The sequence below is a fragment of the Rousettus aegyptiacus genome, unplaced genomic scaffold (genome assembly GCF_014176215.1).
Source record: "Rousettus aegyptiacus isolate mRouAeg1 unplaced genomic scaffold, mRouAeg1.p scaffold_m13_p_14, whole genome shotgun sequence".
In the NCBI taxonomy this organism is placed as follows: Eukaryota; Metazoa; Chordata; class Mammalia; order Chiroptera; family Pteropodidae; genus Rousettus; species Rousettus aegyptiacus.
This window is the reverse complement of record NW_023416289.1, coordinates 50,652,438-50,671,581: the sequence shown is the minus strand read 5'-3', so window position 1 is coordinate 50,671,581 and position 19,144 is coordinate 50,652,438. Positions and strand designations below refer to the sequence as shown.

General features: G+C 40.6%; 2 protein-coding genes across 9 annotated transcripts in view; one reads left to right on the top strand and one right to left on the bottom strand.

Moving 5' to 3' along the window:
* FSD2 (fibronectin type III and SPRY domain containing 2) overlaps positions 1–2,752 on the bottom strand; it is a 27,948-nt gene extending 25,196 nt beyond the window's left edge. For 5 of the 8 annotated variants that reach the window (XM_036231880.1, XM_036231883.1, XM_036231881.1 and 2 more), the window contains exons 1-3: positions 1,662–2,147; positions 1,380–1,574; positions 53–242 (exon numbers count right to left, since the gene is read on the bottom strand). The gene's annotated coding sequence lies outside the window, so the exon portion shown is untranslated. Of the gene's footprint in view, positions 1–52; positions 243–1,379; positions 1,575–1,661; positions 2,191–2,694 lie in introns of those variants that run through there. The other 3 variants (XM_036231885.1, XM_036231884.1, XM_036231882.1) reach the window with 3 other exon arrangements.
* WHAMM (WASP homolog associated with actin, golgi membranes and microtubules) lies at positions 2,231–19,144 on the top strand. The gene is made up of 10 exons (XM_016135375.2): positions 2,231–2,847; positions 4,895–5,068; positions 6,919–7,069; positions 8,073–8,242; positions 8,867–9,032; positions 11,403–11,590; positions 12,524–12,610; positions 12,861–12,956; positions 15,765–16,260; positions 18,309–19,144. Exons 1-10 carry the CDS (start codon positions 2,260–2,262, stop codon positions 18,605–18,607), a joined length of 2,415 nt encoding a protein of 804 aa, XP_015990861.2. The 5' UTR covers positions 2,231–2,259; the 3' UTR covers positions 18,608–19,144.

Here is a 19,144-nt window from a genome sequence, read left to right as displayed (position 1 = left end):
GTTCTGGGGTCCCTTGCATTCCTCCCCCAAGCCTCAAATGAGGTCTTCTCACCCATGCAAATGGCCCTCTTAGACAGGACCTAGGTGACTTTGGCTTCCTCCTGGCTCACATCCAGATCTTGGGTATTAGGCCCCGTCCTTGATCCTGGAAAACTGGGATGTGGATGTCCCAGTGCAGCCACCTCCCCTGGCTCTGCCACCAAAGCAGCCGATCCTCATGCCTCAGGCCACTACCGGCCCACCTGCAAGAAAGGTAGCAAGCACTCTGAAGGGTCCTCCAGCCTAACAACAGCTCTCTACAGAGAAATTCCTCCACCAGTCTCTCTCCCAAACACCTCTTCACTCTGATCCTTTTTCTTTTCTTCCATTAGCTGAGAGCATGAATCAGGTATTGGACCATTTCCTTTAAAAGTCTGCATATGGTAATTTAATCCCTGATTTTTATGTTTATTGCTTTTTGGGCTTCAATCAAAATCTAATTTTTAAAATATCATTATTGGAGGGCATGAATGAAATAATATTTAGATGCAAACTATCAACAGCAAATAGAATTGAAAGAAAAAATTATGCAAAAATGTCTGTACAAGAATATTCATCACAGTTTTGTCTATATCAGCAGAAAATTGAAATAAATATATGTCTATCATGGGGAGTTCATTAAATAAATCGCAGATAGTCAATTTAGTATTGGTGGATATTAAAAATACTGATGTAGATGCCAATTTTTTAATGTGGAAAATGTCCATAATATATATGTAGAAAAAGAGTGTTCAGTATAATTAAAGTATAATCATATATATGTGTATGTGTATTTAAGTATTAAGAATGATAAAAATATATACACACATAAAATGAGAACAATTTATTTCTTTTGAGTTATTTTTTTAAGTCTTTGATAGTGTCTACTCTCATAATAATTATATGTACCTTCTACTAATTTTTAAAAATCTTTTTTTATTGTAAAATAATACATGGTATTTGGCTTAGAAATAAACAAATACTGGGGGGAAAAAAGTGAGTATACACCAATCATACATCCTGGTAACAACAATAATTAGTTTTATTGTGCATGTCTCCATATTTTTTTTTCTAACAATATACAAACTTATCCCCCTCTCACACTCACAAAATAGAAATTTAATAATTAGAAAGTTTCATTTTGAAAAAGCAAATACATTAGAAAAACTGCTAGGAAGAATATACACTAAAAAGACATACTATAAGGAATATTTAAAAAGACTAATAAAGAATTATAAGTAAATCATACTAGCTAAAGTAATATATTGAAAAATAGTTTGAGGAAAAATAAGTCACTTTCATTAAATGGTTCTCTTGCCCTCAGTGCACTCACAGGATGGGAGGTAGCAGGAGGCACATACCTGGGCACAGATCAGGGCTGTCTTGTTCTGTGCTGCATAAACGGATCTTGCTTCATCCTACATTCCATCCTCCCATGCAAACTTGATTTTCCGATTCCCTTAAACAGGTCTTCAATTGCCCGATGGTCTTATTTAGCTGGAGTGTCTCTGTATCTTGTGACAAGTTTCTTTTCTGGGTCTTAAGTTTCCTGATTTCTAAAATGAAGAGACAGTACATAGGTTTTATTTAAACATGCTTTGAAGACGGTTATTTTTTTTGTATGCTCCCTTTTCCACACCCACCCTGAAACAGGCACACAGCAGACCCTCCATAAAAGCTTGTTGAATTGATAACGATTCTGTAGCTCGTAACAGCGAATGGCGCTTAGAGGTTCATAAAACTCCGACGTTTAATGTTTGATCTCTCCAGCGCGTTTGTACCTAACTTGAGACTGAGAACTATGAATTCGTTAGAGCCCTGGCGACAGAAGACGGAATCAGCTGGGGTCCGGTTCTCAAGGGTCCATAATAACTCGTTCATGTCACAAGTACCTTTTCCATGCCAGTATTTACAAAGGTGGAAAAGGTGAGTCAAGAGTGAGAAATCTCGGGCTCCCCACGACGTTGCGACAGTGCTGGACTCCCAGGACCCGGTCCCAGTCACACTTTTGGCCCTTTCATTGGTTGTCACGGCACCTCCCTCTGTTACCCGGCCAATCCTGGACGCCCCGGGAGGCATTACAGCCGCAGGCAACCAGTCAAAAGTGCCGGAGGGACTGTCGCGGGGCGCTGACGCGTTGACGGCCCAGCGAAAAATGTCGCGGGGAGGACGCTCCTGTGGCGGGGGCTGCGAGGCCAGGCCCGGGCGAGCAGAGCCCTCTGGCCACTGACCACCGGCGCCATGGAGGACGAACAGCCCGACAGCCTGGAGGGCTGGGTGCCGGTCCGCGAGGACCTCTTCGCGGAGCCCGAGCGGCACCAGCTGCGCTTCCTCGTAGCCTGGAACGATGCGGAGGGCAAGTTCGCGGTGACCTGTCACGACCGCACGGCGCAGCGGCGGCGGCAGCGCGAGGGGAGCCGGCCGGGGCCCCCGCCGGAGCCCGAGCCCACGCCCCCGCCCAGCTGGGCCGGCCTGCTCTCGGCTGCCGGCCTCCGCGGCGCGCACCGGCAGCTGGCGGCGCTGTGGCCGCCGCTGGAGCGCTGCTTCCCGCCGCTGCCGCCCGAGCTGGAGGCGGGCGGCGGCGGGCTCTGGGGCCTGTGGGCGCTGGTGTGGCCGGCGCGCGAGGGCCCTGGTGAGGCGGCGCTGCAGGAGCTGTGCGCGCGGCTGGAGCGCTACCTGGGTCAGGCGGCCGAGGGCTGCGGCGGCGCGGCCGTGCGTGACGCGCTACTTCCGGCCGACGGCGGCGCGCCCGACTGCGAGAGCCCGCGCGCCTTCCGGGAGCGCGCTCTGCGCGCGCGGCTGGCGGAGGCCGACGCGCGGCTGCGCCAGGTACGCCGGCGGGGTCCCGCGCTCTCCCAGCCCAGTGTGCCTGGGCCTTCGCGGGCAGGGGGTGGTCGAGGGCGAGTGGGGCTCTTCCACGACTCCCGGGCCGTGGAGCAGCAAGTTCACAGTCTGACGTGGGGAAGGGGGCGCTGGGTCACAGGTGCACTTCACCTGCAGGGATGCAGGAGGATGCTGCGGGAGGCGCGGAGGGAAGACGTGTTAGGTTCAGTCAGAGCGCAGATTCTAGCGGAGCAGGCTGCTATGTCGGGAAATGCCAGAAAACACTGAAAGCAAAACGGAGGCATCCCATCCACGTAGGAGATAACACAGCTCCAGGTTCTGTGTGTGGGAAGGTCAGTAAAGGAGGCAAGATGTTTTAGAGGACTAAGATTTCTTCCACAGGTTTCTTAAGTCATAAAGACCCGGCCAAATGAAAAGTCGACAGGGAAGTGAGCTTTATTCGTAAATGTGGAATAGCGGCAACAGTTCAATTGTAAGCTTGAAAGAGGTAATTTGAGAGAGCCGACAATGCACTACTTGAGTGGTAAACATACAGAACTTAGGGGAGGGGAATGCAAAGTCACAGAAGAGTTTAGAAGAAAATATGTTGTGCATATCCACAATTAGTAAGGAAGGCCAAGATTCAGTGCTTTATTCTACACCCTGGACTGTCCTCTTGCTTGCCCTTTCTCAGTAAAGGCCATCCTCTGGATGATTTTTCTGTGCATTCTTTTGAGGAATGGGAGGCGTAAGAGAAGAATACAGCCACATTTCAAAACTTTAGTTACATTCTTTCAAGCTAAATACAGAATGTGCATTTTAAATTAAAATGATTTTATAAAAGGAGTTTGTTAGTGGTGTCACCTTTACTGTGGGTTTTATGTTTAAATACACACCCACTTCTCATGGGTCGATTTCACTTTATAATAGGAGGAAATCACAGGGCACTTTCAGGCCAGTCAACTTTTGATCTTCAACTTTATCATTTTGTATCAGACAGACTTATTTTTTAAATAGTCTCTCAAAGAAGTGGTTTTTCTTTAATATGGATGTTACTATTGTTAAAGTACTTTACCTAAAGTAAAGTTCCTTCAAGGGTCTTATAGCAGTAGTATAGTTTATAGCAAATAAAACAGACTACGTCCATGTAAATGTGTGTACTCTTACTACTCACCTCATATTTAGAAAAGCAATTGATTCTGTAATTAGACCAATTGGTAATAGTACTAATATATATAAAATGAAGCTGCATGGTTTCAGTTCTGATTAGTTTAAAAAATAAGCATGAAAAGTACCAGTTGTGTGTGTGTGTGCGTGCGTGTGTGTGTGTGTGTGTGTGTGTGTGTGTGTGTATCTGTGTCTGTGTGTATGTGTTCCAATTTTCTTCAGGGAAACTTTGCTTTTTTTTTTTAATACTACTTCATCATCTAGATAAAACTACAGCTGAACATAGATCACTTTATCCTTAAGCAGAGGGGTGAAATAGAAGAATTTAAGGACATATTGATTGAAAAAAATTTCTTTACTATTACTTAATTTTATGTCCCTTCTCCTGGGGATAAGATAATTTCTCACCAAATGAGTTTGTCATTACTTATTCTCAGTTGTTTGTTATAAATGCTGTTTATTTTTTACGGTGTATCAGAAGCAGCACTCTGCAGACACTAGAGCCTGCAGTCTGCTCTGCTGGGGGGCTTGATGGCAGTATTAACCTGGGGACTTGAGAAAGTCTGCCTGATGACATATTTGGACACAACTCTATAATGTCTTCATGAAATTTAGAAAAGGAATATAGCCTTACAAAACCTTTATCATCATAAAGTGATGGAAACGTACCAGCTATAGTCTCCAACCCAGAAATAACCAGTTAATATTTGGTGATTCTTTCAGGTCCTTTTCTCTGAATACTCTGTACATAGTTGAGATCAAATTTTGAACTCTGCTTTGTATTAAAGTTTGGAACATTAAGGTCTCTTTTGTTCAGTTTTGTTTGCTTGCTGTGATCCTATAAATACTGTCCATTCTTGAGCCATATTTAAATTTCGCCTTCCAGATTCTTCAAGGGCATGAAAAGGCCAACACCATGGTAGCATTAATGGAAGTTTATCAGGAAGAAGATGAAGCTTACCAGGAATTAGTTACCGTGGCAACCATGTTCTTCCAGTATTTACTGCAGCCATTTAGAGATATGCGAGAAGTTGCAACTTCATGTAAGCTTGATATTTTGGTATGTTTTCTTTATGTCTTTATTTTTTCAGATTTACTAGTTGTCACATTTAAGATTCAATCTGTGTTTGCCTTTTGGGTTCACTCTTAATGTTTAGATGCTATTGTAGATATGTTGAACTTATCTTTAAAAATTGATTTAAAAAAAATGAAGACATTTTACATTGGTCATCTTCATAAAGATTTCTGCAGATTTTCAAGGGTTAAACACATTCTTTGCTGATGACTTGTTTTCGAGATAATACTTACTTACTTTAGCTTATTTTCTGCCTCTAAGAACACATGCAAATTTCTTAGAAATATAATGCAATTTTAAATAGCAAGGCCCTGGATTGTGATTCAGTAATTTAAACTTTAGTGAATGCTGTCATCATTCTCGTTTCACTGTGTCATAGAACAACCAGTGACACTAGTTAGAACAGGCATTCTCGTCCACTGTTACAAATGTATCTCCAGCCCAGACGGCTGTGGTGGCTTTCCTTGGTCTCAATCCACTGGTATCAGAAGACATCAGAGAGATCTGTTGATCTCTGTCTCCTGCACTAGGCCATCCTTCCATATGTGCACTCACAACCCCCACCATGGCACTGTGTATAAAGAAGAAACTCCTGCCACTCTCATCTGAAGCTGTTCTGTTTATTACTGAGAAAGTCAATTATTGGCGTGATCTTCACTTCCTGTATTTTTTCTTTCTTTAAATAGCAGCTTTATTGAGATATCATTCACAGACCATACAATTTACCTACTTAAAGTACACAATTCAGTGGGTTTTCGCATATTCAGAGTCGTGCAGCCATCACTACAATCTAATTCTGGAAGATTTTCACTGCCCCCAAAAGAAACTCCATACCCAATGCAGTCACTCCCCATCCTCCCAGCCCTAGGCGGCCACTAGTCTACTTTCTGCCTCTGAGGCTTTTCCTATTCCGGACATTTCTTGTTGTATGGAATCATACAATATGTGGTCCTTTGTGTCTGGTTCCATTGATGTAGCATGATGTTTTCAAGGTCCATCCATGTTATGGTATGTATCTGAACTTCAATCCTTTGTATTGCCAAATATTCACTGTATGGATATAGCACATTTTACTTATCCTTTAGCAGTTGATGGACATTTGGCTTGTTTCCACTTTCTGGCCATTATGAGTAACACTGCTGTGAACATTTATGTACAAGTTTCTATGTGGACATGTGTTTCCATTTCTCTTAGATCTATGCCTAGGAGCAGAACTGCTAGGTTCTAAGGTAACTCTACGCTTAACCTTCTAAATGAACTGCCAGACTGTTTTCCAAAGCAGATTTACATTCCCACCAGCAGTATATGAGGGTTCCAGTTTGTCCACATCTTTGCCAACACTTATTATCTGTCTGATTACAGCCATCTGAGGGGATGTGAAGGGGTATCTCATGGTAGTTTTGATTTACATTTCCTTGATGGCTAACCTGAGTATATTTTTTATGTTACTAGCTTTGCAGAAGAATTGGATGCTGGATGACACAGTACATGACATAATCATGAATATACAGATTTTACTGTCTTTTAGGTTATTGTATTATTTTTGCCCTTTAGAAAAGATTCATGATATTGAAGAGCTTTCTGCCATGTCCCTAAAAGAAAAAGTTGCTGTGTAATAAAGCAGAGTAAAAGTTTTTTTTTCTTTATGCAAAGTATCCCTTTGTCTTCCAAATGATGCACAGCTTACAGCCTTATTCATTCTCAGTAAGACATTTTATTGACTAGTAGTAATTAAAGTAGTTGAAATAATCGATATGCCCAATTTGCTTTCATTTTCCTAATGACTGTAGATTGCTAGTCTTTCTTACTCATACAGTTTTCCCTTGTTTCTATAGAAGTCCTTGGATGAGGATGATCTGGGTCCTAAAAGGATAGTGGCCTTGGAGAAGGAGGCTCAAGAGTGGACCAGACGGGCTGAAGAAGCTATTGTCTCTATTCAAGATATTACAGTAAATTATTTTAAAGAAACAGTAAAAGCATTAGCAGGTAATAATTCAAATGCTACACTAAGTAACATGTCATTTTCATCTTAGTCAAAAAAACATCTGAGTGTCTTTTTAGTACCAGGCCCTTGGTCCTGGGGCTTCAGTATAAGGATGAGCATACACAGACACTGTCCAGTCTGGGGGGAAGAAGTCTTAGTTACATGTTCATTCAAAGACATGGGGAAATGGCAATGGCAACAGGCCACGTGAAAAAGAGGAGCACAGGGCTTTGAGAGATAGAGAGAGAAGTCAGGCTCCATCAGAGGGGTTAGCAAGGGCCTCTGAGAAGTAGCATTTGTCCTGATATCTGAAGGGTAAATGGAAGTTGAGAAAGCAGACAAACAAGTGAAGAGTGAGTGTTCCAGGCAGAAGGAATAGCATTTACAAAGGTCCTCTGGCTTGAGGGAGCTTGGCAAGCGTGAGGGACTCAGAGAACACGCTTGGGCTGGAGCAGAGTGTGGAGAGTGTGGGGTGAGAGTGCAGGCAAGACAGCTGATGGCGGTTCCAACGAGGAAACAACTTTCTGTCACCGGTTTATTCAGTCATAGCCCATTCATACAACAGAACCATGTCACTACTAAACGTGATTCTTTATTTTTATGAATAGCAAGAGTTCCATGGTATATTAAGTGAAATAAACAATATATAAAGAAGAATGATGATCTTGCATGGGGGGTTCTTTTTTTTTTTTTTTGGTCAAACTATATAACCCTATCTAGCTAGAAACAGTCTAGAAGTACATACACCAAAATGTAAGAAGCAATTGAAGTAGGTAACATTCATGATTATCTTTTTTTCTTTTTAAATGAAGTATCTAAAATTTTGTACAAAGGACTATGTATTATTTTTGTGATGACAGAAAGTCATGAAAATAAGTTTTCTTTTCAAAAGGAGGTTTTGCCGGTAACACAGAAGGCAATATATACAAAGAATTAGCTTGGAGAAGTGTTTACCCTTTTAATGAGCTGTAATTATGTTTTGCTTTATTCATTATAATCCTGCAGGAATGCAGAAACAAATGGAACAGGATGAGAAGAGGTTTGGTCAGGCTGCCTGGGCCACCGCAGCCCCCAGGTTAGAAAGACTCAAGCTGATGTTGGCTCGAGAGGCCCTGCAACTCATGAGAGCCAAAGAGTTGTGTTTAAATCACAAAAGAGCTGAAATTCGGAGGAAGGTAAGACAATGATAGAGGTGACTTTGCTTTAGAAACATACTTTGATTTTAGATGTCATTTTTCCCTCTGGCCATTTTTAAAGAGCTTCCTTTCTTCACTTATTCCAACACCATCTTCTTGTAGATAAGAATTGAGAGACCATGAAAAGTTGGTCATAAAGTTTCCCATTGCTCAAGATGGTTTTGAAATATTACATTGTGGGATTCCCTTGATAATAACATTGAGCACAGTACAGAAGTAGATGATATACTCTAAAATTAATCAAGTAATATTTTTAGCACAACTTTAGAATAATCAGAGATGCTTCATCCTGGGATCATAGTCACTTAAATTTTTCCTGTAATGTTATGACTTTAAAGCAGAAATCACTGTAAAGACCTCATTGCCATTGATTTTTCTCAAACCTAAATGCTTTTATATGTTTCAAGGATGAGATAAAGCATTTGTAAAAATGTTGGATAGGGCATTTTTGTTTCATTAAACAAAATGGAAGAGTATTTCTTTTCTGTTCGCTTTTTTATATTTGGCATTGAGCAAGGAATAGTAAAGAGCTCAGATGCTTCAACAGTTTGCTTTTAATATACTATTTTAACTTGCTCTTATTTTTTTTTCCATGAAAACAAGATGGAAGATCTTCCAGAACAAGAAAAAAATATAGATGTTGTAGATGAATTAGAAATACAATATTATGAAGTTCAATTAGAACTATATGAGGTTAAATTTGAGATATTAAAATATGAAGAAATACTGCTTATTACACAGTTGGACTCTATTAAAAGACTTATAAAAGGTAAAATTTATATTTAAATATATATTAATAATGTTTAAATTATACATCAAGGAAATACAGACCATATTTTCAATTACTTCTTGTAAATTGTCTAAAAAAATCTACTGAAATTTCCTAAAGTTTCCCTTAAGTATTTTTATTATTCAAATATGTTTTTGTTAAACATACAGCAACATAAAAGAAGAAAAATTATTATCCCAATTCCATCATCTAGAGATACTTAGTAATGATAATTTATCGATTAACTTTGTAGCCTGATGTATATAAATATCTATCCATTTTTAAATTATAAATCTGGTTCAATATCTTCTTTTTTCTTTTAATACATAATAACCATATTTCCTTTTCAGTAATAAAATCTTCAAAAATTTTAATGGCTGCATAGTATTCCCTTATGTGGATATACTGACTGATTTTCAGGTTTCTACTGTGGTGAACGGCAGTGTAGTAAAGCACCATTCTTCACACGTGTCTATGTAGGATGGATTATTTCCTTGGAATAAATTCTAAAGATGGAATCACTAGGTCAAGGACCATGTAGAATTTATATTTGACACATATCTGTTAAAACACTGCAACAATCATTTGATATATACTTTTCCTCACCTTTATTATTTTCTAACTTCCAAATTTCATACTGCAGCGGCCCTCCAGATAGGTTGTACAAAATGACACTCCATCAGCAGTTTATGACACTGTTTCCCTGTATTTTTACCATATTTTAAATTCTTGCCTACTTGATAGAAAAAAAACAGCATCTTCTAATTTTCATTTATCCAGTTACAAGTGACGTTGAAAACAATTTTGTATATTTACTGGCCACTTGTATTTCTTTTATTAAGAGCCTATTCACGGTCTTTGCCCATTTTTCTTTGGAATGTTGCTGTTCCATATGAACGATATTACTCTATTAATTTGTCATACATTGTAAATAAATTCTCCCTGTTGTTTGCTTTTTCTCGCCTTGTAAAAATATTTAATTTTTATGAAGTCACATCTATCTGCTTTTGGTGTTATACCTGGCAAAGTCATCCTCATCCTAAAATTGTGTCAATATTTTACTTATTTTTTTTTAGTATTTTTAAGATTTTTAAAAGAACATTTCGCTCTTCAATCTAGGTAAAATTTTGATGTGGGGTAGGACTCTAACTCCCCTCTCAAGTTGTTAGCAGTCCCAGTCACTGATTTTGAAAACACTTTCTCCTACTGCTTTGATTTGCTTACCCCTCTCTTATCCAGAATGATTATATTTATTTTGATATATTTATGAACTGTTACTTTATTTTATTGATTTGTGAGTGGCTTCTGGTACTAGTACCAGACTATTCCCATTATTGAATCTTGGAAGCACACTTTAGTTTCTGGGAAAGCATGTACCTTCCTCATTACTCTACTTTTCCATAAGTTTTCTGACGATATTCTGACTCCTTTATTCTTCCAGATGAACTTTAGAATCATTTTGACAAGTTCAGAACAAAAATAAACAAATAAATAAAAACTCATTGGAATTTTTATTGGGATTGTGCTTAAAATTAGAGATTAATTTGGGGAGAACTATCATCTTTGCAATTTTGAATCTTCCCATCCAAGGACATGGTATGTCTCTCCATTTACTTAAGTCTTTTTTTCCCTAAAGTTCCACCAAGTTTAATAATTTTCTTCATACAGATCCTGAACATTTAATTTAATCATAGGCATTCAAAAAACTTTACAGTAGTTTCAAATGATAAGAATTTTACATATTTAGAAAAAATTCTATGAAAAAAGGTTAATCTGGAAGTATGCATGCCAAACTGTTGATAATGTCTTCCTCTGGGTTAAGATTCCAAAAGTTTGGGGAAAGAAGAAGAAATTTTCACCTTCTGCAGGGCTTGAGTTTGTTACAATTAGCATGTAGTTTTAAAAAATGAACATGTAATCAAGACTAAATATCATTAAGTCACCTTAATAATATACTGCTGGTAGAATGTAACTTGCCTTTCTGGAGGGCAGTTTGACAATACTTATCAAGAGTCTTAAATATTCATCTGCTAAGGAAATAATAAATGTGCACAAAGACCTATATTCAGAGATGTTCATCATGGTGAAACTGATAATAACAGAACATTGGAGCATCCTAACAATCAGGAATGTTTAAATTAGAGAATACTGTGTTGCCATTAAAATTCTATTTCCATCACATGGAAAATGTTCTCTTAGAAAAACTCTGTTTACTGGCATGTGTAGCTACGTAAATAGTATATATGTGTGTGCGTGGTTCTCCTGGGTGGTGGGATTACACGTGCTCTTTACTCTCCTTACATTTAAAATATTTTTATGCCTTATTTTTTAAATAAGTATGTCTTTAAAAAATCATGGTCATGTTTCCAGATAAACAGGATGAAGTTGTGTACTATGATCCCTGTGAAAATCTGGAGGAACTCAGAGTCCTTGATCGTGTGACGGGGCTGCAGGACGACGTGCATCCGGAGGTGCGAGAGCTTAGCCGGCAGCGCCAGCAGCTGGAGAGCCGACGGGGCTGGATCTGCACCCGGAGGGCCCGTCTCAGGAACAGAACGGTGGGCGCCCAGGGCAGTTCCCCCTCTCCCCGCTTCCAGGGCGGGGGGTCTCTGCTTTCACGAAAGGTGAAAGAGGCATCAAAAATAAGGCTTTGGCCAACACATGATGACTGCTTTGTATTTTTATATGGCTACAATTAAAATATATTTAAAATTTTTTCTTAAAATGATTGTTTCCTTGGGATTTAGGCCTTTACCATAATCTCTAGATTTTAATTAAGTCATTAACTATTTGTTGACTGCCTATTATCAACAGAGGTATTTTTAAAACCACAATAAGTAGAAACTTTTAATCATCAGCCATAGTAAATTCTATAATTAGTGTAAATTGTTGACGATAAAATCAGTCAGATAATATTTAGTTCATTTCAATCTTTATAATTGGTTAGTGATCTTTTTCTTAATTTTTAAAAACTACTGAATTATATAAAAAGGTCACATACTAAGAATAGTTAGCCATAGTTGAAATATCATTTTTAATATAATTTTTCAGGTATTTGTAGATTGGATATGCTTATGTGGGTATGTTTGGAAATATAATTGTTATAAGCGCACTTCCCCATAATGTTGCAAACAGTAATTATAATTATAAAATAAGCACTGAAAGTGATTCTTAGGACACATCCCTTTTAAGAATGGACTCCTGTGTGCCCTCTCATTTCCTCTTGGTTGGAGAATTTGCTTTTTCACTTCCTTAAGCACTAAATCACAGCTATGGCCCTTCTGGTCGGGAACAGCTAATTCCTGCAAGTGCCCATCGTCCCTCATCACATGACAGGGGAAGTGTCAGGCAGTACCACTGAGCCACTCCAGAAACTCCTGTTCATGAATGTCTAACATGACACCCCAAATACAATGCTTTTTTCTTTCAACCTTTTATGCTATAGCCCATGATATTAAAAACCACGTAGGTGATTTGTATTATTCCACCAGGATCAATGCAAAGAAAATCATCGGCTCCGACTGCAACAGGCTGCAGCAAGTATAAAATATTTTCATCAGCATCACAGTATTCAGATGGTGAGTGGTTAAAGAAGGATGTTCTAGATTTGCATAGTATAGCACCCTGGCTTAACTTTGTGTGGACACTGAAGCCTCACTGTCCTGGACCTGCAGCGGTCAGCCTCAACCTGGGGAGACTGTACAGCCCAGTCCTGCAGTCTGAGGAGCAGACGCTGGTGGTTGGGGGCAGGAGACAATGTTGGGTTACAGCCCCTTTCTCTCTGACTTTTATTTTGAGGAATTTACAAATATGTTTGTTTAAATATAGAAGAGAGACAAGATAAAAGAAGAAGAGCAAAAGAAAAAAAAATGGATAAACCAAGAACGTCAAAAAACACTGCAACGATTGAGAGCATTTAAAGAGGTAAGTTCCGGAAATAATCACCTCGCCTACATTTTCCAAAGGAATAAATGAAGATCAGCCATCCTCAGAGAAAGTATTAAGGATTATGAATAGATCATTTGGAATACAAAATGTTCCCAAAATGCCATTATTTTTAGTATATCGATAAAAGTAAAAAATATCAGACTATCGAGATGTTTTGACGTTGCCATGTGCTAGGGTTCCTGCTCGCCCCCTCCGAGTGATGCTAGCTCTGCCCACCATGGTGTCGACCAGCACAGAAACTGAAAATAGTTAAACTGCCCTTGACTTTAGCTAGTTTTTTCCTCATTTGCAATAAAGAATTCTTGAAAATGAAGTCTAGAGAACACTGTGACGAATCTTTTTAAGTGCTCTATTAAACGTGAATAGGTTTTTTAAATTAGTAAATACTTATTTAAAAATATTAAACCTGTTCTCATCACACATCCCCACACACACCTTCACAAAGATCCAAGTTCATTATTGCTCCCAAAGAGAGAACAACCTGCTCCAGAAAAGCCTCTGGAAGAAGGTCCTGAAGGTTTGTGGTGTGACACTAACAAATAAAGTTGGGGCTATTGGAGCAGAAAATCACAACCTACCAGCTTCATCTTGTTTCCTGATACACTCAGCACCCCAACCACTCCCAAGCGCCTCCTATATCCCAGGCACCGAGCTAGGTGCTTATATTCATCTCATTTCATTTTTGAAATGAAGTTGTGAGATACTATCATCCACTTCACAGATGAGCAACCACGGCTCAGAGGGGTTACACAGCTGGGCTCAAGGTCATAGAGAGTGGGGTCCCTAACTCCAGAGCCACAACAGGGATTCTGCAGCTCAGGCAGCACACCGGAAATCATCGGCGGAGCTCCTAAAAGTACTAACGCCCAGACCCCACTTCCAGAGACTCTGATTTAATCGGACTGAACAGGGGCCAGGGCAGGAATGGAAGCAGGAAGAAGGCGCAAACAGGAGTGGCGTGAATACCCACTGAATGTAGAGCGAATGAGATGGACAGTAACTTGTGAGCTGTCACCAGGGGGTGATTACTGCAATGGAATCAGTATGGAGGAAGGGACCCAAGTCCAGCTCTTTAGCCCTGAACCAGTCAGGCAGATCAATGATTAACTTTCACACAGAGATAGTATGAGGTGGGAGGACAGACAGATGGAAGGTGACAGAATCAGGCTGCCTAAGCTCTCAGCAAGCTGGAACAACGAGTTAAACAAGTTGACCTCAAACTGGTGTAAGTTGCAGGTTTTTTTGGTCCAGAAATACACACATACAAGGGATGGTGAGAAGGAGTGTGTGTGTGTGTGTGTGTGTGTGTGATTAAAATATGGGGAAAAGAACTCTGAGAATTGAGTTTCCTTCACTTCAATGTGACTCACTTGGGATGAAGCTGAAGAAAACCTTATGAGATTTTAGAAAGTAGGAACAGAAGCATCCTTTGCAGAATGAGGGAGTTCTGTGTGTACCAAGAAGTGTCACCCTTGAAGGGACGAAGCCAATGTGAGCACATTTGGAAGGGAGGAAGGAGGAGAGGGAAAAGGCCGGAAATGAAATCCCATGATACAGGATACTTGCGGAACCCTGACAAGTTGATTTTAAATATCTCAGGTGCTGTCACATGTATCCGGGGTGAGGCAGACTGTCTGGCAATGTCAGGCAGGACACAGCAGGCTGGAGTCATAGTGACCTGCTGCTGTGGAATGCAAGGAGGGGATCCTTGGCTGGTCGGGGCTCCCCAACATCAGGAGATGGCTGGGCGACCCCTGGGGTCTGGCAGTTTCTGGGCTTGTGTTCTGCCGGCCTGTTCTCTGACTGAAAGATGTAGGGTGACAGCTGCATCGGTGAGGTTGAGGACTTGTGGCCATTGCTCCGCTGTTTGTTCTGAAAACAGCAAATGTTGAGAGAGACAGAAATATTCTGAGTTTATCATGAATTGTACTTTTGTGTGTTTTAAGTTTACACTGTGTTCAGTGTTTTAAGTTTTCAGTGTTTTAAGTTTGGTATGTGTTTTTGGCTTATGTTTATAATAACAGCCTCATATACATCCTTTGCCAGTTTCTTCACTTAAATTGTTTTCGAGGTATATTCATGTTGATATATATATATATATATGTATATAGTTCGTTTTAATGGCTACATAGTATTAATATTTTATATGTTTTACTGACCTTTTTTAGGGATTCCCCTCCTGACTCCTCAAGATTAGTTCTTTGTTGGCTAGATTTTTCTTTATGAAATGAATACCTGAGAGACGAGAACTTGTTAAATTCACATTTTTTAAAATTATAAAATATAAACATATTAGAGGAAAGAAACATCCATAATTCCTGTTCTACCTGTCACTTTGATGTCCGCTCTGCTATTTTTCTTAGATCTGTTTTTTGCATGATTATAAATTTAATACTGCATCATCTGTATTTTTTAGGATGTTCCACAAACTTCACACTATTTATGATTTTTCGTGGCTGCCTAATATTTTATATAAATTCACTGTAATTTTTTTAAATTAGTGCTGATATTTAGTTTGACTTTTCATCCTAAAAATATTATATTTTTATGTTTCCTTCCATATCTATTTTATTAGAGAAATTATTACATCAAAGGATATAAATGCTTATTCTTTAATACATATTTAGTAGTAAGGGTGGGTGTACAAAGTAAGAAGAAGCCACTCTGTGAATTAGCACAGTCCACACACAGAAACCCTTCAGTGCTCATTTCTTTACAGAAAGTTCCAGCATTTTGATGGTTTGCATTCATGGCAAGTGTCTCACAAAAGTTTTCTATTTTCAGAGATGTCCAGGTCGGTCTGTAGTAAAGACCTCTTGCCGGGAACCTGTGGCTCCAGCCCCGCCAGGTGGACTTGCTCAGCAGGCCTCCTCGCCGCCCTCTCCAACAAAGGCCGTAACCCTGCCGTCCTCCGGGGAGACCAGAAGTGCTCCCTTACCGGAAGTCGGTGACGTGAAAACTGCCAAGCTTCAAGACTGTCCTGGAAATACCCCTGTCCCGATTTTTGTTCCAGCTGGTGACCAAACACACTCCAAATCCAGTGAGGAACTGTCATTGCAGCCACAACCCCCGCCTCCGCCCCCACCGCCCCCACCGCCACCACCGCCACCACCTCCACCGCCACCACCTGCCCTCCCTGCTCAGTCCTTTTCTTCTCAATCTGCAAATCGTTGGAATTTCCACGGCAGGACTTCAGTAAAAGATGATGAGCCACTTCCTCTAGTGTGTGAGTCACCTGCTGAAGGACCAAGTGATTCCTCGGACAGTTTTGCAGGCCCAGGTAATCCGCGGGATTCTGTCCTTGCATCCCCATGGGTGCTTGAGCGGTTGAGCATTTTAGCTTTAGAAGCCATCCTCTCCAAATCAAAATATTTTTCAGAATTCTCTGCAATCTTAAAATATTCCAGTATTTGCTGGCTTAAATATTACTGTTTTATTGCAAAGGTAGCGTAGCCTACCTAAATCTGAGTTTGAGAAATGCTAACTCATCTTGAAGAAACCATCTCTGTACATTTAATGGCCACAAGACTTGAGATCTTGGAGGCTGTCAAAGAATAAACCTATTTCAGGTTTCTTAAGACTTCAGTATGTGTCCGAGTTGCTTTGAATCATGCTTACTGTTGAGTCTGAGTCCTTTATGCGCTTTACTTTTTGCATCTTAAGCAGATTGGTTGGGAATTACTGTAGAGGAATTGTGGCCAGAACATGGAAGGCTGTTTCTACAGGCTGACAGTAGACAGAAAACCTTCCTGTGAGAAATCTTTCTAAAATGAAGTGGTTAAAAAAAAAATAGTGGACCACTTTTTGCTTTTGCAATACACTTGAATATTTCTTTGTTTATCTGACTCATAATTCTAATTATGGTTTAGACATTGACTATTGAGGACATTGGCTTAAATCTGCTGAGACTCAAACCCTAATGCTTTGAATGTATTTTGTGTGTGCGTGCGCATGTGCGCATTCTAGATAAATCCTAGCAAAATGTTGTGTACATGTTTTCAAGACCATGCTTGAGTGCCTCCACCTAGAACATGCACAGATACTATGACAGATACTGTGAATGACAGAAATATAACAATTCCAAACTGTGATTCTGGATAATTGAGTATTCTGGTTGAGGTGAAGTTTTCACCGTACCTAGAACCTGGTACAAATGGAAATGTCTACCATTTGGCCTAGTCCCATGTTGCAACAACACTGTAAGTGGAGTGAGTGCGTGTCGGCGCCTAGCCCGGTGTGGGTGTGGACAGACCCTCGTGCCTCCTTCCAGCCTGGGTCCAATGCACAGTGTGGGGAAGCTCTAGTTGACTCTCGCACTCTGCCCCATTCCACTGAAAAGAATCAGAAAGTGTGAACTAGCACCAAAAAGCGCCCTTGACTGTGAAACTGTCTTCTTACTCCTAGAAGGGTGTTGTAATAACACATGTTAGGTTTGAGTCCAAAGCAAAACAGTATTTTGTTAGCCACCGCCTGGCCTTTCAATCCTAAACTAGAAATGACTGTTTATCTCGAACCCTCGCCTGGAAGATCTCTAAATCAGTGGCCACCATCATACCGCTCAGGGGTTTCATGGTACCAGAGTGAAAAATAGCTTCTCCTCACCCAGGCCTTGAAACTCTGATCTAATTTGTGTTTTGACAGCATTTCACACCCACAAGACAGAGCAGGCAAGGTACCTCAAGGTGACGTAGGTGGGATTAGGCACACTATACAGAGATGTGCCAGCTCCTCCCCCGCCAGGTTCACTTAGCTACTGATAGAAGTTTTACTTTAAGGCTTCTCATGTGTGGAAACCTACTCACTTCACTATCATGTTGATTCATCAGTCATCACTGACTAACATCCAAGACTGAAGTTAGAGAAAGACAGCAGGGTACATTTTTTAAAAAGTGTATAAAAGTGGCAAAGGAAACGGAGGGGACATAATTTCAGGGGTATATCTAAGTCGCACACACAGGTCAGACCATTTCACCCCAGGCATCCATAACTCTCTTCAAGATCACACAGAAAAAACACGACAGCCGTGTCCTGAAAAACACATCTAACAACAGGTGTGCACAGCTGTGCCTGTGAGTTGCTGTGGACTTGTGGAAGATAAGTGGTCAAGATAAAACGTTAGGGATTAAACTGTCCTGTATGCACACAGGGAGCTTGTGGTTGACCTTTCTAGCAGATAATCAAAACGTGTTTACAGAAACAACAGTTATTTGTATAAATCGTGGTGTTATGTGTGACTTAACAATTTTAACTAGTACTAAAATGTCCTGGCATCTTGAGGAGAAAGAATATTACTTTTTGATAGTACTTGCTCTGTTTTCTCAAATTCAGGATCTATGGATGAAGTGCTGGCCTCCTTAAGGCGTGACAGAACCCCTCTCCGGAAAGTGGACGTGCCAGCCCGGTCCCCTCCCCATGCCTCAGTCAACGAGCACATTCTGGCTGCCATAAGGCGGGGCGTCAAACTGAGAAAAGTTCACCCTGACCTTGGCCTGAGCCCCAGAAGTAAACCTGCCAGCAACCTGGAGAGGAGCATCCAGGCTGCACTCCAGAGAATCAAGAGAGTATCTGCTGACTCTGAGGAGGACGAGGATGGCGAGGGGCAGGGCCTGAGTGAGTGGGACCACTAAGCTCTTCTTCAAGGCCAAGGGTGCTGCACAGCATGCTGGAATGAAGCCGCAGGGCCCAAGGCCTGTTCCTGAAAAGCATGTGAACAGGGTAGACTGGCCAGGTAACACCCGGAAGATCAGCAGGGCTGTGTGTGTGACATCTCAGCTTTTACTTAATGTGTGGCTCTTAAAACCAAAGCAGAGTTGTGATTCCTACATACCACACTGTAGCTGGGATCCAAGATCCCGTAGTAAGTGTTGCAGGAGTAAGAAAATAGTATTTAATTTTCACTGTGGGTGTCCTAGAATCATTCCCTTATTCTGAAAAACGTCTACACTGTGATGGCATGTGGCAAACAGCACTGTGAGACCGCTGACCATGTCCTGTGTGTGTGCGGCAGTGGTTTCCTCAGATTTAAAGGTTTGAATGTGAACATTATTTTAGCAATAATGAGAATAAATTGCTTATATTCAAGAATAGTTTTAAATATTTTAAATGAATGTATTTTATGTATCAAGCACTCTCTAAACTCATAATAAAGAACTATGGATAATGCA